The 19,108-nt window shown below is 38.5% G+C and overlaps 1 protein-coding gene across 1 annotated transcript in view; it reads right to left on the reverse strand.

Annotated features, from left to right (window-relative positions):
* Window positions 1-6,959: 6,959 nt before the first annotated feature.
* The window catches only part of LOC115921842 (calcium-activated potassium channel subunit alpha-1-like), an 18,515-nt gene continuing 6,366 nt past the window's right edge, over window positions 6,960-19,108 (reverse strand). Inside the window, exons 3-6 of the mRNA XM_030980088.1 lie at window positions 17,418-17,529; window positions 11,904-12,055; window positions 8,704-8,874; window positions 6,960-7,616 (exon numbers count right to left, since the gene is read on the reverse strand). Of these exons, the coding sequence (XP_030835948.1) occupies window positions 7,521-7,616; window positions 8,704-8,874; window positions 11,904-12,055; window positions 17,418-17,529 (531 nt within the window). The 3' untranslated portion in view covers window positions 6,960-7,520. The remainder of the gene's footprint in view (window positions 7,617-8,703; window positions 8,875-11,903; window positions 12,056-17,417; window positions 17,530-19,108) is intronic.

The following is a 19,108-nucleotide window of genomic DNA, read 5'->3' on the forward strand; positions in this document are numbered from 1 at the left end:
GTAATTTGGCAGATCTTATGGTACGGCATGGAGTGGAATGACATTGTTGCAATCAACCACCGAGTTGGGAGAAGATACCACAATAGATACAAAGCATGGAATAAAATACATGATATATTTGTTTGCAGAACAGCATGTGTTTTTTTTTGGCAATCTAGTAGGACTCCAGTAAAGTCTGCTGCAGAACAAATCTTTTGTTTTCCTACTTTCTTTTTTTCTTTCTCAAAGAACAATTGGACGAATAATCTCAAAAGCAAATGCAAGAACATGTAAATGAATCGGTAAATCTGCAATTCAATGTTAACAAAATCAGGGTAATGTTCAAAAGAGCTTTTTTTAGGATTTTGTATAATTTTTTTTTCTTCTCATGGCAATATTCATCTACAGAATTTCTTCTTGTTTTTAAAATTTCTAATGAAAATCAAATTTTAAGAGCTATTTTTTGGAGCTTTTAAAAGTTAACTGGTTCTCCATTCTTATGTAAACGTTTGTTTTTGTCACTGCTTCAATTCCTTTCATGAAGTTAATGATCCTTGGTGTCTGAATGCACATAGCATATCGAAGGATGATGATGATGATTATGATGATGATTATGATGATGATTATGACAAAAGCTGTTGGCTTTACTACATGTAAAAACCACAAACATGATGAAATTCATGCTGAACTGTTTTTGACTTTCACTTTGATTGTAATCACTACAACACAGCAACATAAATGTACTTCTGCTTTCATTGGAGATACAATTAAACTTTTCCAGCAGTTGCAAAGTGTGGGAAAATGCTATGATTACTTGACGATGGAAAATTACAAAAGGGTCTGTGCCCCCATCATACTTCTTCTTTGTATGTAAAGATAGACAGAATTAATGCCATTAGTTGGAGATGGAAAGTTTTTTCACTAACCTTAACCATAAAACCCACTTCAGCTCTAAACCTAACCCGATATATTCAACAAAACAGAGCCCAAAGCATTTGTCAAGTCACTGCCAGCATAACAGCTCTTTGTATGTGTCGAAGGAAAGAACTGCGCTTAGCTTCAGTTGGCAGCATTATAAAGAATTGGCGTGTCTGATATGACACAAACATCTTGACATAGTCTGTTAAAATAATAGAGACTTGAGCGCCGCACATAAGCCATATGGCATGATTAAACGAAGGTGAAAGGGAACGAGGACCTACTAATGGTACTATACATCGATGAAGCGTAAGTGTTGAAGTACTCTATGAAATAACTGAGGGTACATGAGGAGCAAATCCAGGATTTCTGAAGGAGGGGGGAGGGGGCAATTTTTTTTCTCCATTTCCGAGCATATTTTTCCTGAATATAATTTTCAACAGGGAGGGGGTCGAACAAATTTTGCCTCACATAATTTCTTTCCTCTCACAAGGTAAGGGGGAGGGCACCCTTTAGCCCCCTGGATATGATGGCTACGCCCCTCCACATGGTAAAACCATTCACGGGCTGTTGGGTCTGTCGCTTCTATGTGTACTGAATGTGACATGGCCTGGCAGACAGAGTGATGGCACAGACTGCAAACTTTGTTTAGTCTGGATGCAGGGGGAAACTGGGTTAAGATAATGAGGTTATACTACACAATCGGACCTGTCCCATGACCTTGTGACCTTTGTTTACAAATATACCTTCCATATTTTGCACGCACGCACGCACTCTCATGCGCAGGCATCTTGTTTTAGTCTGGGTACATCGATCAAGAGGTGCCTTATGGATCATGGAGGCTGTTCACACTGGCAGAGATAGCGCGCGCTAGACCGCGCTATCTCTGCGGTGTAAAAGTTACAACGTCGTTTCGGTCCTCCCAACAGCGAGCCACGGCGAGCCAAAACGGCGTGCCACTGGAGCACCTCTTGGGGGTGGTCCACGAGAGATAGCGCGGTCTAGCGTGCGCTAGAAAAAAGGGGGTGCTACGATAGACCGCGCTATCTCATTGCGGTGTGAACAGCCTCATGGAAGCCAATATCAGGTACGGTTGGTTCATTACCGTTTGGTCTACCACCAGTTCGTCTACTACCCAGTTGGTCTATTCCCATATGGTCTATACCCAGCCCGTCTATGCAAAAGGTCTAATAATCATTTTGTCTACTTAATGAACAATAGACAAAATTGATAGTAGACCATATGGAAATTAGACCAAATAACTTTTAGCCTGAGTATAATGACTTTGTTCGGAAGGACATTACATCCATGTTAAAGTATATGAGCTAATGCTCTTCCGGCTACTCAGCAGACAGTTCCAGGATTCCATCTACACCCAAAATATTCCACAACTAAACAGCAAACATTACTACCCCAGAGATACAGAATAATGCCACATTAATTGTCTCGACTATACCATGAAGGTGTGTGGAAAAGGGAGAGAATTCAGCTAATTGAGTAGACTCATAGGCGGAGGAATCAAAAGCGATTTAAGTACTAATGAATTCAGACACATGGAAAGTCCTATTAAAACAAACACACCTAGATCTAATCTATCTTAATGCCACAGTTTCTCTTTTTTAAAGATGATCCGATAAAGGTGATGAAAACTCCGCCGCGGGGAAGTTACCGATGTCTAGTAACAGCCGATTGACCAGCGAATTAAGTGATTTACAAGTATGGCTTGTGTTTGCCAAGTTAATGTTTGAGAGGGAGGCAAACAGACGAAGCCTGTCATTAGCCGAGTCAGTGACATGCCGAGGAGTGATGCGACTTGAAGGCTACAATAGTGCTTAATCCATTTAAAATTTGTCGACCCTCTTGCCATCATTGGCTTAAGTGGCCCACCGCCCAGTGCTCTATATATCGCCACTGCAGCAGCGTCAGATCACAGAAATTCAATTAGGGGTGCGTTTACACTAGCGCAACCTGGCAAGTGGGTTTATTTCAAATGACTACATCAATTCCTCCAAGACTGAGGTATACAGGTATATGCATATACATCAACAAAGTATAGTTACCCTCCTATAAAGCCCCCCCCCCCTCTCTCCCCATAAAAAATATTTTAAAAAGAATAAAAATTGTTAGATTATTCTCATTTTAGATGATAATAAGCAAGACACAAACACGTAAAGCTGCTGTGAACACATTTTTCTCCAGTGGAAAATCAAAGCAATGGGAAATGGACAGAAAAGGAGACATTTTACAAAGTAAACAAATGTTATAAATAGCTAAACTACATTGTAACATGAGATTAATTGCTGGACTAAATATTTTCTAATAAAATCAATCTTGGACATATTTAGGTCATTTTGGAAGGGGGGGGGGGGGGGGGGGGGGGGGGTGGCCAAGTTGAGAATGTGTGCCATTGGAAAATGGGCCCAATATACCTTAATTTGTTTCTAATATTTGGAGATTACAAACTAAAGTAAGACAGTTAAGTCACACAGGATTCTAATATGAATCAGCATATAGGTATGGCGTCGGTACCAATCAGTGGCTCCCCCATCATCAGGCTCAGCTCTATTTGTACACTGTGCTGCTATCGAGGTGAAGCGTATTAAAACCCCAGTGCAAACAGGCCCATTAAACGCACACTGCTTGGACGGCCAATAAAACAAGTGTGCGAATATGAGCACAGGGTTGATTAACTCGATTCTCGGGAGAATGCGGTGCGCGTCCACCCTCCCCGCTCTAATCAAGCCCCGTCGATGTTGACTCAATGCCAGATGCTCCGTACCGCCTCTCATCGTCTAAACAAATTTGAACGCTATAAACACCGCTTTTACACGCATGGGGTTCCCTCACTCAATCATTTGCCCAACATCTTGATTAATTCCCTGCGATGTAAACAACTCATCGCTTGCGCCCCCTCTTACGCGTTCAACCCATCGTTCTAAAAGATATCATGTACGGGGCAGGGGTGTCTCCTGTGTGGTTCACTATGTTCAAAAGACATGTTTCCCTTATTTATTATGAGTTGAAGAGTACACTGGCAGGTTTAATATCACATTTCAGCTTAAAGCATACCTATTAAAGAAGGAATGAGGCAATGGGAATGTGACTATTCCATTTATTATAGATATGTACACGTTTATTGTATCGATCTACTCAGGGCCGATTCCTATTGCCAATACATAGATTGGTTGACTGATTAATTGTATATATTTCGACACGCTGCTACGAAAGTAATTTGCGTGTGTATGGCACGCAGGGGACCTATCTATTCGAGGAACTAGGTGATAGAAATGGGTAATTAATGCCTTGGCCATGGGCACAGGTAGACCGACACAGTCTCAAACCAAAGATACCACAAGACTGTTGCCTTATAAACTGAAGAATAGGCTCGTAAATTTTGTTCAGATATGACGCGGTAAAAAAAAAATTTTAATAAAAAAAACGCTATTTGTTTTTTACATGTAAATATATGGCAACTGCACACAACTTAAGTCCTGTGCGTATTCCCTTAGTTCTGTGTTATAAGAAACAGAAATGTATTTCATGTCATCATTAACTTTTTTAAAAAGCTGTGGCTTTGCCATGTCATATCTGAATGAGGCCTATGTGTTAATCAAATTATATTTGTTATGATTATATTTTACTCCTCTCTTCCAGGCCTGCATGAAACACCCACCAGTGCATGATCAAGGATGAGGACTTGTCATAGGTGCCTGGTCTTCTCTTCCTCACACACCACAAAAATCAACACAGAATTTAAAGAATAATTAATAAAAACGTTAAAATGATACCCTGGAACTATTGCATATACTCCTAGAAAGCAAGGAGAATCCATTACTGCAAAGAAAACAAATTTTGACTACATCTACATCCAAATTAACTCTATAACTTAATCATATCGGCGTGAAATCTAGCAGATGTTCGACACGATATGCTGCCGTGTCTGAAGGGCCGATTAATGACTGATCCGCTCCATTCTAATGGGTTGCACATCAAGCTCTTATTATAATGAAAGACAATATCTCGTAATTACACTCCTGGTAGTTAGTAGCCAGATGGCATTGAGAACGCTAACCGTGGGAGATATGACACCTTTTTGTGGGGGGTCTTTTTATTTTCAACAAGCTATTACAGGTGCTTGGCATTTAATCAAGCACAGGATGATGATGATTTACTTACTGGGTCATTAAGAATCGAGGTTTTGGTTTGTAAACACAATGTTTAGGAAGGGATGATGCATAACCTGCCAACCTTTAACAGCAAAAATTAAAATTCTCTCAAGGCAAAATTAGGAATACAGTCTATTTTGTATACTTTTAACACAGAATATTTCAGAACAGGAGAGGAATCTAGGGTCAAAACAATAGCTTGCAGGCCCCCAAAATAGGAATTATTCCTCTAAAATATGAATGGTTGGCAGCTATGATGATGATTTGGTAGAAAGTGTGCGTATTTTGTCAGTGTGAAATATTTCAACTTGAAGATTATATCTCAAACAGGACAAGTAAAAAGTTTCTAAAATTTGTAAGGTTTTTGATTTTTGGTTTTTACTTTATATTCATGTACATCTATAGGTTTCTATTCAATAATCATTTCCCAGGCAGTGTTTTAAATGAGTAAAACAGGCTAAATATTTTTCTCTTATTTGAATCACATGTGAGTGGCCAGATGGCAAAGGTCCTAAACGTTTCAAAAGCACACAACCAAACTCGAACAACTATCAATAACTACCTTTAGCTTGGTTTAACTTCAATCTTTCTTTTTTGTAAGGCAACCCCACAATAGAATGAAGAGTACCTTCAAGCTCCACTAGTTTGCACAGGGAAAAATACACGAGGGCAGCGCGCCACTTCGCCCCAGAAATACCATAAACAGCTTTCGAAATAGGCCAATAATCTGATTATGGGGGCGACTTAAAAAAGATACCGGGGTATATAAAAATAAGCCAGTGAGCCTACTAAATAAATTCAACAAACTGTATCCTTTTATGAATTAATGAAAAAACTAGCCCCTGAGGAAAGTAGCCTACGAAATGGAAAAAATGGCCCCCCCAAATTTCTAAAAAATAGGATATGGATCCCCAGAAATAATTTTTTTTTCCCACTGAGTTTGCATCCCTAGCTTATCATGATAACAATTAGAAATCAAGAAGAAAGAAAAGATGTCAAAGGGTGATGACATCGCCACTGCTGCATTTTGGAGCATCTCTTGCCCAAAATAATAAGGACGAGACATCGAGGCTTCATCAACGCGCACCTTACTCCATGCCCCCATTAAAAAGGTCGACATTCGACCAGACAGCCAGCCAGCCCTTCCTTCAAAAAGAATAAGATATTCTCCATCTCTTCCGCTACAATGCGTTCCCAGGTTAGGGTAATCGTGTAAGGAGCGCATCAGTAACGCTTCGACGGCATATCAAGGACCCACATACAACGTCTGTATTTTGGATGTAAACAACCCCTTCAATCAAGTGTCAGGTGATCGACGGTGTCGGCTTTGATGGGGAGCCGGTGTTAGCCGTGGCCTTGATAAAAATTTGATTTTCCTCATCAGCACATGAATATACTAGTCGGTTGAGGGGCAGAAAGCATGCATTTTTGCTATGTTTTAACGGATGAGGATTAATGACCTTCTGACTCTTAGCGGACAACATTATCTTTCATTCATGTGCATAGAGCAGCAAACATATAAAGTGTGATACATACATGAAACATACATGATTAGGCTACGCCCCTTATTTCTCCTCTGGTGAAACACAATGTATCGTAAGAGTAGCCAACCACTGTTACAGATTGTAATCTAACGCTTGCATTACGCTTTACAAAAGCAGGGTACAATAGATGATTATATAGGGTTTCCACTTCCCTGGAATTTTGTATTTTCATCACAATGTACTACACTAATGAGTGAATCAAAGCATAACATCATGGCATAATTGTTGAGTGATTAATAATGTCTGATTGAGCTGGAAAGGAATTTACTATACTATGTACAGTCAAATCTGCTTTAGTGACCACCTGTCTACAAAGACCACATTTTTTGTTTCCCTTGAAAATGGTTTCTCATTGAAACATGTACTAAACGAACCGGTCTACAAAGATCACTTTTTGAGTTTCCCTTGGGCAGTCACTATAGACAGGTTTGACTGTATAATGAAAATCAAATACAAACGACACTAGACAATGTTCAAGGAACACCCTCTTTATTTTACATCTTACTCTGTAGTTATACACAGTGAAACCTGCTTTAGGAGCAACCTGCATATAAAGACCACCTGTCTATAGAGACTGCATTTTCTAATTTCCCCTGAAAATGGTTTCTCATTGAAATGTGTACTAGAAGAACCTGTACATAAAGACCACCTGCATATAAAGACCATCTTTTGTGTTTCCCTCATACAAATAAAGTGGAATTTAAAGATACCGGTAACTGGATTTTGTCGGAATTAATGTTTCTGGAATTCAAGATTATCTTGAACGCCCTTCTGGCACTCAGCATTCAAAATAAATCAATTGACATTCAATTTCACCGTTAACATTTCTATCCATATTCAAACACTTTACAACCAAAAGACTGTAACATGAATCGTGTAGGCCTGGGAAGATACAATGAATGCTTTCATGAACTTACTTTTTGCCCTTTTCTGACTGTAATGATCCACTGTATTTTCCTCTCTGGCTTAAGATTTCATAGATTTCAGGTACCACTGTGGCAAACAAGGCCTGTTGAAGGATGAAAAGTCATTACCATTGTTAACATTTTTCCAGTAATATTCAAACACATTATGACAAAGAGAAATAAAATTAATGAAAAAAGGTAGAATATTGACTGGCTTGTTCATATTTGTTGCAGTAAAATGCATACTTTTTACAAAAACATAAATGTAAACGCAATTCTTATTTCTTTATCTGAAAACATAGATATGTGAGTATCTATAGGGCCTTTGTTATGGGCAGCAACTTTTGTTAAAGTACTGTATAACCTGCCAAGAAAAGGCCACCTGTCTACAGTGACCACTTGCTGGACATTCCTTGTATGATCAATACCAAAGAAATTATTTTCCTTTGTTAGATTCCCCCCTCTGGATTTCGCTGGCCTGCTTCTCTCTTTTGTGCCATGGTGATTTTACTTCTCAATCCGCAAACAATTAAACTTACAAAATGACATTTCAAATTTGCAATATTACATTTTGTGTAATTTATTCCTACCTATTTGTCTAAATTGTACAATAAAAATTCTTTCTTTTCACCAACTCAACATGTAATTTTACCATTCATTAAGTTTGATTCATATATTTCCTATACTGTATTTTGCTGTTGAATGTTTTATTTGTTCATATTGTATCCGCAACGTTACTAGACTTTGGACTAATGTTGAACCATACTTTTATTGTGACTTTGATTTATAAGCATCAACTAATCGTATAAAAGCTCAATAACAAATTATCACATTTTAGTTCTTTGAAGAAAATTATTAAATATTATGAATATGAGAGATATTTTCATTTTACATCTGGTATGTATAACAATTTTTTTACTAAATGGCTGGCACTTCAACATTTGTTTGTATGAACAACAAGGAGAGAAATGTGAAAGTATTCTGTTTTATTTGAATTAGAAAGACTTCATTTCATTGAATTGTAAAATGTTTTGTTTGACTCAATAAAATAGCCTATGGAGGGCTAAAACGTTCAACAACAACAACAAATTGTTGTTGATAAACCAATTTCTATAGAAAAAAGAGAAAAAAACACAAAAACAATAGGCCAGAACAGAAAGGAATAATCAACGATGGCTAAAATCGACTCACCAAGCCGCCGAAGATGAAAAGAGTGGCAAAGATCCTTCCAAGGACCGTTTTGGCATACACATCACCGTAGCCGACTGTTGACATGGTAACGACCAGGAAATAAATACACGTCCAATATGAGAGGGGCTGCTTGTTGGCAAATTGCAACCAAGGGTCACCTGAATTCTCCACCTGGAAGTGACATTGATTAAAAAGAATGAGGATTCGGGTCAAAAATAGAGTACTGAATATCATGAATAATAAGGATTCAAGATATTTTGATTAACCATAATCATAAAATACATACAAATAATAAAAGATACATATGGAATATGGTAAAGATCAGTATAAAAGATGATAATACCAACAATAGCTCTGATAACAACAATAGCTACCTGTAGATAGTTCATTATTTTCCTTAAAACTTTCAAGGACATTTCTTTTTACATTCTACACTTAATTGATTCAGCTACATTGATGACTATGTTAAATTGTTTCATGGAATCTAAAGTAAGAACCGAAGACATATTATTCAATAATTCATTTATTTGTGGTTTTTGATACTATCTTTGTTACTATAATCCAATGCTATATAGCCATAAATTAAAAGAGCATTAGCTAGTGTTTGAATTGCAATTTGTGAAATAATAAAAATATGCATCAGATTCCATGCTAATTGATTGTCTTTATTTCAATACCTGAAAGTAAACAAAGAAAAGATAAAACAAGCTCAAGGGCATTAAAATAATTTTTTTCCAATTTTTTTTTGGTCTTCATCTTGTTGTCGGAAGGAAAAAAACCAACTTTAAAAATACATTAAGATATTTTAAATTTTATGATTGATTGATTTTTCTTATGTCTTAGTTACAGAAGATTATTTTAAACATTATTTGAAAATACGTCTTTTTCAGTATTGAATATTATGGTTTATTTATTTTCCTTAGTTAAAAGGGCATTTATCTGTTTAAAATTGCAATTCAAGAAATATTGTTCTACAGGATGTATCAGATGTTGTGGTGTGTTGGATAATTAATTGTATATAACTTCTCTACATGAAAAATTCAGCCACTATATTTTGTCAGCGCTTTGCAAATAAAAAACAAATTGTGACTGAAACCTTGCTCCTGAAGGCTACTACCCTCAAAGACAGCAAATGTAATTAATGGGAAAGCAAGAATCAATTTGTTATTTCAGCATTACGTCCATCCCTTAAGCAGGTGCATTCAAATGCTGCATAGAATGAGCGAAATGAAATGAATGCAAGATTCAAAAGCCTCACGCCAAAGGTTTTATTCTGTACACGCGCTTGCGATTGGCAATTACCTTCCCTCGCGCCTGCACTGCCAATTGCTGCATGTTTTATTAGAATTCCCGCAAATAATCTCATTATGGGAAAATGGATTCAACCCCCGTTTGAAGATCCAACGGCTCGAGGGGCTCCTGCATTGTGCTTCGGAAGGTTTATTCACAGACATCTATATGTCTTTCTCTTCTTCAGATGTATGAGCATTGTTTTTTTTTTTAAATCTCTCTCTATTTTCCTCTATGACAACTAATGCAAACTGAAGCCTATGTAAGTTGTATGTGACTGACATATTTATTTGATTGGGAAAGCTTATTCACAAACATATATATCTTTCTCTATTTCAAATGTATTAGCATTGTTTTGTTCTTATCTCTCTCTCTATTTTCCTCCAAGATTGATGCAAAGTGTTATAGGCCTATATACTGTATGTGACTGAACTTTGTATTTGCTTCGGAAGGCTTATTCAAAGACATCTACATATCTTTCTTTTCTGCAAATGTATGAGGTATTGTTTTTCATCTCTCCCTCTCTCTATTTTCCTCAATGATAAATAATGCAAAGTGTAAGCCTATGTACTGTATGTGACTGAAATATGTATTTGATTGGGAAAGTTTACTCACAAACATATATTTTTCTCTTTTCTGAACGTTGGAAGATTTATTTCATCTCCATATTTCTTCCTCAATCTTTCTCCTTCTCCTACTTCTTCTTCTGCCCCTTTACCTCATCTCATTTCTTTTTCTGCTAATGAAAATGCTTTTTCCTGCATCTCATTATCTTCCCTGTAAATTGATGCAGGCAGGTGCTCTTGTATGCGCACCCTAATATAATGTATAAATTGGCTTTTGAAATACAAAACTCAGTAACCTTTCCAGACATCATGCCTCATAGTATTCATTGCCTGCCTTCACAAATACATGTGATTTCTTTAATCTGTTTTAATGGGGATGAACAACTTTTTTTTCATCTCTGTCTCTGTATGTTTGTGGTTTCTTATTGGTATCCTCTATCAAAAATAGCGGCTCCTAACATTACTTCTGCAAACATAATATTGCAAGTTTGATACTAAAACTGCACTCTAAATAAAGGAAAAAGTGACACGCATTAGATTTCCCAAAGCACAAACGGCCTAATTTGATGCAATTCATTTCTATGCAGGTATTAAACGTACAATTATCTTGTATTGCTCTAGGATTTAATGCTCTTTAGATGATTACTGACCTAATGGTCAGATTATACAGGTGATTTTATGTCTACTCCACTTTTACTAAAAGAATTGTTTTCATTATTCGAGGTGACCTAACCTGACTGATCCCTTTAAGTTCATTTTTAAGCTCTCTCCCAACACTGCCTTCTCACATACATCACTATGAAGCATGCCAAATTCTATTCTCAATTTCAACTGCATGCATGGACAAACAAGAATAGATGTATCAGTAAGGTCCAGTGACGTTGAATGCCATGGTCATGTAATTAAAACGATTGTGCGACACCTCCTCTAGTAGCACACGTTGCTCCACAATCGTTTGCTACTGTAAAGTAATTCTAAGCATCAACCCTGACCCCATTACTATACCTATACATGCAAACCCAACCCTAACCGAACCAAACCTAAAACTTAAATATATCACTACATCTCTGACAATTTATTAATCAATGAATTTTGTTGAAATTATCCATTTGATTAATGAATTTTTCATTCTATTAATATTATAAATCACCTACTTTCTAATGCATTATGCATTGACAATTATCAGGTTATCTATGAACATGAAACTTTTATTGAAGTCACAGGAATATTGTAGTTACGATCTTACCCGGTCTAGCAACATTGAATGGGTTGCCAGCCTTTACCTGTGTTAAACTTATTCAAGTTTACTGCTCAGCATTTAAGAGATAAACTTAGACTCCTTACCAGGTGTATGATGCCTGCGAATCCCAGCCAGAGTGTTAATAAGAGTGTAACCAGGTTGAGAAGCTTGATGGAGTTGCTGGTCCTGAGAATACTCAGGAACTGGAGAATCTCTGAAAGCTGCATGAGACGAAGTGCCCTCAAGAATCTCAGGCCTAAGATTAAAAAATAATATAGAATAGAGGAATTGAGAATTCAAATACTGGTACATGTTTATTTTTAACAACATAATTCAAAAGCGAATAATTAACTGCATATATACATAATAATTTTAAATAAAAAAGGCTAGAAGTGATATTAGAGGGTGAAAACATGAAAGAAATCTCAAAATATAAAAAAGAGATTTAAAACAAAGAACAGATGGACAGAGAAGGAAATAGCAACAAGAAAAAAAGAAGTAAAGAGAGAAGAAAAGTGACAGGCAAGGGGAAACGAGAGAGAGAGAGAGAGAGAGAGAGAGAGAGAGAGAGAGAGAGAGAGAAGGGAAAGAGCAGCACAAGAGAAGAGGTGTTAGATACATGAACAGGGGAGAGAAAGACAGAAAGACAGAGACAGAGGTGTCAGAAAAAAGATACCAGAATTGAGATACCAGAATGGAGAGAGAGAGAGAGAGAGAGAGAGAGAGAGAGAGAGAGAGGGAGACAGAGGGGGAGGGAGACAGAGAAAGAGAGAGGGGGGTCAGAAAAGAATATAGGAGAGAGAGAAGGGGATGGAGGGGGAGAGAGGGAAGGGGATGGAGGGGGAGAGAGGGAAGGGGAGGGAGGGGGAGAGAGGGAAGGGGATGGAGGGGGAGAGAGAGAAGGGGATGGAGGGGGAGAGAGGGAAGGGGATGGAGGGGGAGAGAGGGAAGGGGATGGAGGGGGACAGAGGGAAGGGGATGGAGGGGGACAGAGGGAAGGGGAGGGAGGGGGAGAGAGGGAAGGGGATGGAGGGGGAGAGAGGGAAGGGGATGGAGGGGGAGAGAGGGAAGGGGATGGAGGGGGAGAGAGGGAAGGGGATGGAGGGGGAGAGAGGGAAGGGGAGGGAGGGGAGAAAGAAGGGGAGGAAGAGAGAGGGAGAGGGGGAGGAAGGGGGAGATAGAGATAGTGGGAGGGGAAGGAGGGTGGGAGGGAGGGAAGAGAAGAAAACACGAAGCTTTCAAGGTAGAGGCTCCAAACAGACAAAATATGCTATCTACTTGAAAAAAGGGTATTTTACAAGATAGATAATTCCACATCTACTCTAGATGATACTTATTTTGTACACACACACACACACACACACACATGAATGTATTTAAGGCATACCCGACAAAAGCTACTTGCTCTACACAATCTCAGGTCTTTTCCTATCTATTACAGCATCATGCTTTGGAAATATTCTCATGATACTCTGCATACTATCTCATTGGAGCCAAAAGGACGTTAGATCATATTATTTTAGATAGCATCAACTCCCTTCTAAGTCCAAACGGACAATATTGAATACCTTCACAAAATGGGGGTAAAATTGATTTAAAGAAATTGTCTGTTTAGAGCCAGTAGGGGTTTAAGTCTGTATTAAAGGATGAGAGTTAAAGCTCTTTTGGCCTTGGGACAGATGTAATATGAATCGAATTAAAGAGCTTTGAATTACAGAGACATTCACAATTCATATCACTTTGCCTTTTAGAAACATTGATTAAAGTGAAATGGGAACGTTTCAGGCTGTATTTTGGGTGTCCTTCAAGATTTCCACCATTCTTCCCCAAATCCCCTAAATCTGTTTTTGCATGCAGAGTGCATTCACCCTGGGCTACGTGACACGCCTGCGGCTTCGTCAAAATGCGGACCAAAGCCCTCGCTTGAACCGCCAAGGGTAGATTTAGGGGTATCCTCCACGTCACTCGCAATTCATTAAGGTTCTCTGCGCAGTTCATTAATGAAGAGCTGCATTAAAACAGACCCACGGCTCCACTTAAACTGCGCACGTTCAATATACAGCGGACAAACTTTGATTAAGATAAATACATTTATAGAAATGCCATGAACTGTAAAAGTCTAGATATATACGCAAATGCCTATTGGTCATGCTGTCTACATCTAATTTCTTTGTACGTGTACTTTGTCAATGCCTATGTTTGTTTTTATCCTTTATGGAGAATATTTTGCTATTGTGTCATGAACAACAAATATTTTTCGAACAGTCAGACAGGGATTGAAGTGTACCAATGATCTGGAAAAAATAATTTGAGTATAGCAAGAAAGTGAATAAAATCAACCTCAAAAAACTTTACCTGGTAGTCTATTAAGGAGTATGAAGAAATTAAAGGATGACATAATACCCAGCAAAAAGGGCTTGTACGAAACCGAAGTCATTTGTCTGTGCGCTTCCTATTCTATTTGAGCATGTATGCATGCATTGCGTAGTTTACTCACTAAGGGGATTTACAGTTCGTTGGGATTGTATTCAAACTGCAATAGCTCTTTGTCAGAGAAATATTTAAAGCTCATATAGTTTAACTACAGTATGGCAACATGGAACCCATACATAAAGAACACAACATGTTTTTGTGATTGGTACACTTTGAACTTCATGCCCCTTTCAACCCTCATTAGATAAAATGCTTTGAGTGGGGAGAAGGAAGAGATTTTAATATTACCCTGCAATTTTAACAGTCCGCCTTGGTGACGCACCCATCCCGATTCATCAAGAATTAAGTTGATGGTATGTCCAAGCCTATTTTATTCCATAGCCATACAGCTTGATTGTCCTGCTGTGAGCCAGAAGGGCATTAACTCATAATAATTAGCACCGAGTTAAAAGCCTTATGGCTCTAAACATATCACCTATCATACCTCTTTTAGAGTATCTCTCTTATAATTAGTGGCGTAGCCAGGACTCTTTAGTCTGGGCACTAGTGGGGGGGGGGGGGTCATCACTTTTTTCTTTTTTTTATAGTTGGGACCAGAACTTTTTGGTGGGGGAAGCAGGCTAAATCATACAATTAAATTGTATATTCTGTGAGGGAGCGAAACATTGCATGTTAATGTATTAAAACTGGACATTTCCAAGGCATGACATAGCTTTAATGTGCGGCGTTACTAAACATCAAAGAACAACCTCTCTTTTATTTTTGAATTTGTATTAAATTGTTTGTGGGGAGGTACCGGAGAGGGGGGGGGGGGGGAGAAGGGGCACATAACCCCAAGCTCCCCCCCCCCTTGACTACATGAATGCCCATGATCATGGCTACATAGGCATGAGAGCCAGACAGACATTAACAAATATCTTCCATAGTAGAATTAACACCCTTCAGTCTCAATATGGCCCCTGGTATCGCTTTACAGGATCTCTTTTAGCTGTTAACATACGAGCCGCAAGGGCATTCCCTAATATCATCTAACCCAGAGCTAACGCCCTTCTGGCTCTCAACAGATGTTTGTGTCATATGGCCTCCTGGTATCTCACTGGAGGATCAATTTAATGATCAAAGCTACAGTATAGACATAATACAAACGTTGTCGTTAACTAATTGAGGGCTACAGAGGTGATTAGTAGTTCATTTCATCTCATAAAACACCGTAATTATAGGCATGATTAATAGTCCAGGGTAATTCCTCTCCCCCCCCCCCCTCTTCTCTCTCCCTCTCTCTCTCTGTGTCAATGTCTATCTACATTTCTTTCTTTCTTTCTACCACTCCCGTGCTCCATATCTCTCTTCCCTCCCACTCACTCTCTCTCTCTCTCTCTCTCTCTCTCTTCCTCTCTGTACCTCTCCCTCCCTTTCCTCCTACATTTTTTTTATTAAAAAAAATCTATCCCCCATTAATTTTCCATGTTCTCTACCCGTGCCACATTGTATTTATCATGGGGAAGATATACCAAAGGCTTCAAGAATTCAAGCGCAAAATTAACCTATATCGGTGTCAAAGAGGAGCCCATCAGTGCTGAAAATGGATAATTTTGTAAAGCCACTGTGTTGCACAAAGCATCCTTCCGTCAATTGGTGCCTGTAGTTTTGTGCAAAATTGCATGTGTGGCAAATGAGTGACTGTACAGAGAGGTGAAGAAAGCAACCAAAGTGTTAGTAAAAGTTGGACCAGTGTTCTATGGGTAATGCCATTTATAATAAAAACAATTGGGGACTTAATAGGTTAGAAAATAATATTATATAAAATATGGTGTTTGTTCCGAGCATCCTATTGGCTGAGATGCTATCATGTGACAATAAGCATTTTTTTTTGGAAAAGTACAATGCGAACAAAAGTGAATTGGACTGTGCCCCTCTCTACCTGTGCGTATCCATTTTTTTCATTGTCTAAGCTGCGAATGTTTGACACAGAGACAACCTGAATGTAGTCGAAAGGGCCGTATTCAAAACAGAAGGAAGGCAGGAGATTGCAATTACCCTTAAATTTTATTTAACAAATATTGCATGCATTTCATTATGCGATATATATATATTCACCCACAAATTCAGAATTTCGCCGCGTGACATTATATTTCCACTTTGGCCTCAGTAAAATCTGATTATTTTGTTGGTGTCTTTTATAAATTTTGTTATATTTTACACCGAAGCATGGAATATTTGTACATTTGGGATGAGGAGTAGTAAGAAACCCTTGTTGGCCTCCATTGCTGGCCAGTATCATTCATGTATGGTGTCTAGTAGCGGGCTGGCAAGAGTGATCTTTCATATGAACATTTCCACTCGACTCCCAGGTGTATACTACATGAACACCTGAACAGCTGGGCAAACTCAAGGAATAATGTCTTCCATCATAGGGAGAAGGAGAAGATGGAGAGGGGAAGGAGGGAGAAAGGGGGAGAGGGGAGGGCAAGGAGAGAGAGAGAGGGGGAGGGAGAGAGAGAGAGAGAGGGGGAGGAAGGGAGAGAGGGGGAGGGAGGGAGAGAGAGGGGGAGGGAGGGAGAGAGAGGGGGAGGAAGGGAGAGAGAAGGGAGGAAGGGAGAGAGAGGGGGAGGGAGGGAGAGAGAGGGGGAGGGAGGGAGAGAGAGGGGAGGGAGGAAGGGAGAGAGAGGGGGAGGAAGGGAGAGAGAGAGGAGGGTGGGAGAGAGAGAGAGGAGGGTGGGAGAGAGAGGGGGAGGGAGGGAGGGAGAGAGGGAGGGAGAGGGGGAGGGAGGAAGGGAGAGAGAGGGGAGGAAGGGAGAGAGAGGGGGAGGAAGGGAGAGAGAGGGGGAGGAAGGGAGAGAGAGGGGGAGGAAGGGAGAGAGAGGGGGAGGAAGGGAGAGAGAGGGGAGGAAGGGAGAGAGAGGGGAGAGAGAGGGGAGAGAGAGGGGGATAGAGAGGGATGAGGGGGAGGGGGGAGTGAGTGTGTTTGTGTGAGAGGGAGAGAGAATGTGAGAGTGATAGAGTAAGAGGGTGAGAGATTGAGAGAGAAAAGAAAGAAAGAGAGAAATCATCCTTTTATCACGAAGTGACGGTAGTGAATGAAAATCGCATTTCCTCACTACCATCACTTCGTGAAAACAGGAACGAAATGCATAAGAAAAAGGTGAGGCAATGTTATAAAAGATATTTAAAGATAATAAACTTACCAAGCCATGTTCTGACCATATAGATGGATACAAATATTGGAGGAATGGTGAAGAAATCCACAACAGAATTCAGTGAAAGCCAGAACCAGAATTTGTCCTGAGCAGCTATAAACTGAAAATACAAAATATAACAAATAAAGTATTTTTAATACATGTATCTGATTTAATGTATGCATTGCATCAATGTTAATATGGTATGTATGCATATTGAAGTTGAGTGTGGATGAATATGAATACTGGTATACATTAATGAAGTTAGCAAAATAAATGTACTACATAGAAGTACAAATGTCACATGAAAAAAATTAAGCTCTTTCTCAATATTTTGACTCAAATCAATTATATTTTTACATTATCTTGGCAAATTACATTTGTCCTGTATAAATCAAATTTGATACTGAATGTAGCAGAGTAAAAGTGAAACAAGCTTAAAATAAAAATCAAGCTTAAACAATAACCTCACATGACTTCTAAATATCTGAATGATAAATTGGTAAGAGGAACTACAATACTGGACAAAAGATTTGCAAAATCAATGTTCAAAGTGATATAAACGATTCTCACCATAAATCTTTATATTTTATGCAATGAGAAATTGCATATTTTGAACCTTCATGTCTACATTTAAATTGTACTACTCATTTAATGGTAGACTCCAGTGTGTGTTTTACACTCATGAGTAATTTACAATTGCATACAATTTGTTTACTTGTATTATTGTAATTCCATTTAGTGTATTTTGTTATCAGGTAAACATTTTTGTAAAAATATTGTACCATTCAGCCCCTGGGATGCGATGCATTAACAAAAAAACAAAAAAACAAAAATTATTAATATAATTTTTCAGAGGCATATCATAAGCTTCAGGATCAAGGTTGAATTGCAGTATTTCTAAAAACCTTTCGATGATACAGTTTAAAGAGAAGGTTGAGTTCTGGGAAGAGGTGAAAAATAAATTGTGAGCGTCATCATTGTTTTATGCAAGTGTGTAAGAACATCAGAGAAAAAATGTTGCCTGAAAAGCATGGCTCTTCAAATCCCTTAATATTCTAAATATGGCATGTAAGATCACAAAATTGGGACAGATTTTTATGCCACATGTTTGTGTAGTCCCATATATATCTTTATATGTACAGTGCTTGTAACTTTACCAAGACTGGGCCAAATTTCTTATCATTTTGATGACAATACTTATATGCTAGATGATCAACCTTTTTTCTGTTCGATTCCACAACATTTCTTTCACAATGCAACCGCATGACCATAACACAACTTTATCTTTAAGGCTTATGGAAGACATGAAATACAAGTGGTTTATGGATCATCCAACAAAATGTCAAACGCATCATACATTCTGCTTTGTTTTCAAAGCAATTGTTTCCAATCCAGGGGCTGAGAAAACAACATATTACCAGGGCTCTAGCGTGTTACTTGTTTGGTGGGTAGACATCTAATCTAGTACACTCTAAAGATACAACATGCATATACTCTGTTCAGAGCCAGAAAGTCATTGTACCACATCTCGCCCTTCTGAATTTCAACAATCGAAAGATGTTCTCCACAAATATTGATGTTAAGAGCCAGACATGCTATATTAAAATAAGTGATTTTAATGCCTTTTTAGATCTAAGGAGAAATATATAATTTCTTTGGAGCCAGAAGGGCATTAACTCTGTGTTACAAGATGTGTT

This window comes from Strongylocentrotus purpuratus, unplaced genomic scaffold (assembly GCF_000002235.5).
Source record: "Strongylocentrotus purpuratus isolate Spur 01 unplaced genomic scaffold, Spur_5.0 spur5_scaffold_10, whole genome shotgun sequence".
Taxonomy (NCBI): Eukaryota; Metazoa; Echinodermata; class Echinoidea; order Camarodonta; family Strongylocentrotidae; genus Strongylocentrotus; species Strongylocentrotus purpuratus.